General features: G+C 54.3%; 1 protein-coding gene across 1 annotated transcript; it reads right to left on the bottom strand.

The window, feature by feature from the left end:
• Window positions 1-2,130: 2,130 nt before the first annotated feature.
• FZD8 (frizzled class receptor 8) lies at window positions 2,131-5,222 on the bottom strand. Its single transcript, XM_030445614.1, has one exon. It carries the CDS (start codon window positions 4,793-4,795, stop codon window positions 2,789-2,791), a length of 2,007 nt encoding a protein of 668 aa, XP_030301474.1. The 5' UTR covers window positions 4,796-5,222; the 3' UTR covers window positions 2,131-2,788.
• Window positions 5,223-5,572: the final 350 nt, after the last annotated feature.

Genomic DNA, 5,572 nt, shown 5'->3' with positions numbered 1-5,572 from the left:
TTGTCTAATTTTTATTTGTTTAACCTTTTATTATTACTCAGTTACATCTAAATGCCAAAGGAGGCATCTTGTTAATCAAACTATCTCTAAGGCTAAATCCCCACCTAATTCACCTGCAGCACCTGATAGCTTGTTCCAGGGTGGGTTAAGCCACAGATACTAAAATGTTTTTACCTCTCCACTATCAATTTGCACCAGCAGAGCTATCTAAAATACTGACAAAGTAGTGGTTGTTGTATCCCTCCTTTGTCTTCCTTGCTAGAATCCACTGGAGAGGAACACAGATTTTTAATCTGAAGAAGTGATTGTGCTTCCATATGTGGGACTTCCCCAGCAGGAAGACGTCTCCCTCAGCTAGAGAGCAGGGAAAATTGCCACATTGATTTAAATGTTTCAGCAACTGTTAAAAATGCTTCCAGCAACACAGGAAAACACCAGGGCCTTTTCATCTTCCAGGTATGTCTGATCTTTTCTGATCCTGGTCAATTTTTGTACAAATAGGCACCATGCATAAATCCCAGTGGAACATCCTTTGCATTCAAGAGGTTAAAGACATTTTTCCCTCCATGGAACTAGAGACTGGCATTTTCAAATCCCAGCAACTTCATGGAAGAGTCTATTAAGTTATGGGATCTTTGAAAGGGACACTAATAATCAAGTCAGAGCTCAATGGAACAAGATTTTTCCCACAAATCGTGATTGATATCTGTGTCATTAGTAGGGTAGCTGCCCATCTCTTATAATGATTGACAGGTTAATAAGGGACCTGGGGCTATCTTTTCACTGCTAGCACACAACCTAACCAATTGCTTTTAAATGATTGCTAATTTGATAGAATATAAGATGAAGGCATAAAATATCTGGAATAATGTTTAATGCAGCTTTACTACTGGTATTCTGAGCAATCTCATTTTAGAAAACATATTAGAATGCAGTTAATAGATTTTCAAATTTTTTGGACTCTGTATTTAAAGAAAATCTTGTAGTTGTTCGTTGGTTCAATTAGGAGCAAAAGAGAAGGGAGTTTTGTAATGCAATTGTCTTGTAAAGGAAAATGTTTTAAATTGGGGAGATTATGTGAGCAGACCACCTGTAGGGCATTCATAGCTCTTTTCTATAATGCTCCAAGCCATCCCTAGCTGCCTGCAGTCTGGCTAACAATGCAGGGAAAAGCTGTTTAAAAGGCTGTTCTCCCTTTTCCCTCTGGTGTTCACTAACTGTTACAAGTCTTCCTCTTTAAAAAAAAAAAAAAAAAAAAAGTCCCACATCCCTTTAATTGAAGAACTTTAAGGCTCCATGGTGGCCAATTGGTCTGCAACAAGAGGAACCAGGCAGCAGGGAAAGAAACTGCAGACTATACATCACGTTTGGTGAAGAGAAAAGATCAAAGTTTTCCCAAACTCAAAAGAAACCAAGTTCCCTACAGATTAACCCTATTCATTTAGCTCCTCTTAAAGGAATGATGTTCTGAGCCACTGGGCAGACAGGTAAAAAGTTCAACAATTGCCAAAGCATTCTTCTGCTAATTCAACAGCTTTCTGCTCAAATAAATTAGCTTAGTCCTGACAGAAGAACAATACCTTTTTTTCTTGAAAAAGGACCATATTTGATAGACAAAAGTTAAGTATGAAAGGTTAAGATGTTAGTTTAATCTGTTAAGAAGAGATTGATCTAACAAATCTCAACTTGCTTTTCCACTGTAAAGGCTCTATGAATTTAAAACATTAACCTTTTACACTTCAATATACATCATCCAACAGTTAGGTGCTTACAGAAGTGTAGACAACCAATACTAGAAGTGTGTGCACATTCCTCAGATAGCACCCATTTTAAAAGGATACTTCACATGCCATGTGAGATGACTGTTCTGTAAAGGCTCAGTTAAAGACATTGACATCTTTCAAAAAGCAGAACTATGGTAAGGCACCTCCCAATTTTGGCAAACACTTTTTCAGAACAACTTGTTGAATAGCTTTACTTCCTGTCTACACATCTCACTCATTTAACAGAAGCTGCTTTCTATTATATGGCCATGACTAGAGCATGAATATAGTTCATGAGTTTTAGATAGTTCTATAGACACAGCAGCTGGAATAACCAGAGCACGATTAGGAGCAAAGCTTGAAAAAGTCATTTATCAAAAGTCATTTTATTGACAAAATAGAATACTCATATTTGCTCTTACAGGGGTAGCCTCTAAACTTTTTTTACAAAAAAATTTACAGACTGTATAGCTTTGGATATATACATATTTTACACATTTGTACAAGGTAACAAATAATTATATAAATACATCCTTTAATGGAGGAACCCGTATTTAGCTGGGGTGTATAATTAAGACATGTTTTGATTCAGTCTGTATTTTAAGGCATTTGCCTGGTCATCAATATCCCAAAAACCTGCAGTCCCAGCAGATTCTCACCTCAGGATGATGTGAGGAGTGAGGGAGGGAAAGACTCTCCCTCCCATGCGCAAAGAGCTGCTACTAGTCCAGAGTGAATCAGAAGCTGCTTTGCTTTGCCTTGCCCTCTGCAAGACACGGGTGAGCCTCTACCCTCCTCTGCCAGCAAAATAATAAGCTGGCTCCTTGAAGTACATGCTCCCTGCATATGAATGGAGGGAAAGGAGGAGGGGGCTGGAGCCTGGGGCCTCTGCCAGCTGCATTGTTCTATACAAGCTGTGGCTAATAAGGACCATTAGAGGTTCATTAATGGCACCAAACAGTGAGGGGGCATTTTAGGCAGGCCAGTGTCCCTCATTCCCTAACCTTTGGCCTCTTTTCTCCTCCTCACACTTGAGACAAGGGCATCTGCTTGGGGTAGGAGACAGAGCTGGCAGTGCCCGATCTCCACGTCAGGCCAGTGCTGACATCACTGTAGAGGGAGCCACCTCCTCCAGCCCCAAGTCCTCCTGCTGCAGCGATTGTCACCTGCGCACCTGCTCCCGTGCCTGCGCCCCCAGCCACGGCAGCACCTTTGCTAGCCCAGCAGCAGCGGGTACAGAGGGCCCTCCAGGACTCGAGAGTCTTGCCGGACCAGACCCAGACACCGGAGGTGATGCCCACCACCAGGCACATGAAGTACTTGAGCATGAAGACAGCATAGTCAGGGCGGCGGGCCTGATCGGGCTGCTGGTCACGCAGGCAGGGACAGTTGTGCGTGGCCTCCCAGCGGGGCCGGTTGTGCTGCTCATAGAAGAGGCAGGCGACCACGCTGGCAGCCGGCACAGTGTAGAGCACAGTGAAGAGGCCCAGGCGTATCATCAGCTTCTCCAGCTTGTGGGTCTTGGTGGGGCCACCCTGCTGCTTGATGACACTGCGGATGCGGAAGAGCGAGACGAAGCCGGCGAGCAGGAACATGGAGCCGATGGCCAAGTAGATGAGCAGTGGTGCTAGCACGAAGCCCCGTAAGTTCTCCAGGCTCTGGTTGCCCACGTAGCAGATGCCAGCCACGGGGTCCCCGTCCACTGAGCTGAGAGCCAGCACGGCGATAGACTTGACGCTAGGGAGCAGCCAGGCGGCCAGGTGGAAGTACTGCGCGTAGCCGGCGATGGCCTCGTTGCCCCACTTCATGCCAGCAGCGAGGAACCAGGTGAGGGAGAGGATGACCCACCAGATGGAGCTGGCCATGCCGAAGAAATAGACAAGCAGGAAGACCACGGTGCACAGCGCCGGGCCGGTGCTCTCGTACCGCACGTGCTCGGCCACCGCCAGCTCCGGCTGCAGCTCGGCCGCACCGCCCGCCGCACCGCGCCCCCCCGCCGCTGCCGCTCCCGCCGCAGCACTGCCGCCCGCCCCCGCCGCCCCGGCCCCCGCGCCGCCCGCCCCCGCCCCGCCGCTGCACGCCACCTTCTCGTGGCCGGCCACCAGGCGCACCAGGTAGCCGAGGGAGACGAAGAGGTAGCATGCGGCCAGGAAGATGATGGGGCGCTCGGGGTACTTGAAGCGCTCCATGTCGATGAGGAAGGTGGAGACGGTGGCGAAGGTGGAGAGGAAACACAGCACCGACCAGAGCCCGATCCAGAAGGCGGTAAAGGCGCGCTCGTCGGGGCTGAAGTAGGGGTTGTGGCAGGGCAGGGCGCAGTTGGCGATCTGCCCCGTCTTGACGCGGTTGTAGAGCGGGTGCCTCTCGCTGGACACCGAGACCATGGGCGCCCGGCACTGGCAGCCCGGCTCGCAGGGCGGCGGCGGCCGAGGCTTTCGCGGGGCCTCGGCCGGCGGGGCGGCGGGGGGAGCCTTGGCGGGGCCGCCGGGCTTGGCGCCGCGGAGCGGGGGTTTGGCGGGCGGCGGAGCGGCTGTGGTGAGATCCGTGCGGTTGTAGTCCATGCAGAGCGTGTCCGGGCTGCCCTGCTCGGGGAGGCGGTCGCAGCGCATCCTGTCTGGCCAGGCGAAGCCATACTGGCGCATGAGCGGGGCGCAACCGGCCTTGGCCCGCTCGCAGACGCTGCGGCAAGGCGGCAGCGGCTTCTTGTAGTCCTCCAGGCAGATGGGGGTGTACATGCTACAGAGGAAGAAGCGCAGGTCGCTGGAGCACTGAATCTCCACCAGCGGCCAGAACTGGTGTACCTCCAGCCCGGCCTCGTCCTGCGTGTCGTGGTTGAACTGGTTGGGCATGTAGGTGTAGTTGTAGCCGATGCCCTTGCAGAGGGGCACGGTGATCTCCTGGCACGACAGCTCCTTGGCCGAGGATGATGATGAGGAGGACGCGGCGGCCGAGGCAGCGGCGCAGCCGGCGCGCTGCAGCACGGACAGGGCGGCGAGCAGCGAGGTGATTTCCAACAGGTAACTCCACTCCATGCTCGGCGGCGGGCGGCGGCCCCGGCTCTTCTCCCGTCCCGCTCAGCAGCCACAGGGAGCGCGGCGCCACAGCACCCCTCGCCCCGGCTACCCCTCTGGGGGGCGGAGAGCGGCCCCCTCCGTGCCAGCCGCAGGTGAGAGGACTCGCAGCCCCCGCGGGGCTCCGTCTCCCGGGAGGGAGACGGCCCCGCGGAAACCCGGTGAAGAGGAGCCGCCGGCGAACGCTCGCGCGGCACCGGAGGAGGGTCAGTCCGCTCAAGGAAGGCCCCTCAGCCGCCGTCGCATCGCTCCTCGCGGAACTCGCTGCGCAAGGGGTTCGTCGCCTCTCTCGCCGCTGCTCCAGCGCCGGCCGGGCACGGAGCGGCTCTGGCGGCAGAAAACTTTAGCCGTCGGCGCCCGCGCGGCGCGGTCAAGATGGCCGAGGCGTCCCGGGGACCAGGCGGTGCGCGCCCCGCGGCGCCGGACTCCCACCGCCCCGTGCGGGCGGGCAGCGGCGAGGCCGGTACTGGGGCGGCCGGAGCGGCTCCTCCTGCTGTCCCCCCAAGCGCCCGGCTTTGCAGGCTACCACCAGCCGGCCGTTCCTCGCTCTCCGCCGCCTCCTCTTTCTCTACTGCCGGCGGGGTGAGCCGGGCACCCGGGCCGCGATCGGGCCACCTGATCCACGGGTCGAGCGCGGCAGCAGCTCTGCACAACTTCTCGTTCTCCAGCCCCAGCAGCGCCGCTCCGGCCACCGCGCTCTCATGAATATTTATAGCAAGCGCCGCCAGGCCCCGCCTC

Source organism: Calypte anna, chromosome 2 (genome assembly GCF_003957555.1).
Source record: "Calypte anna isolate BGI_N300 chromosome 2, bCalAnn1_v1.p, whole genome shotgun sequence".
NCBI classification, from domain to species: Eukaryota; Metazoa; Chordata; class Aves; order Apodiformes; family Trochilidae; genus Calypte; species Calypte anna.
This window is presented reverse-complemented; position numbering and strand designations above follow the sequence as displayed.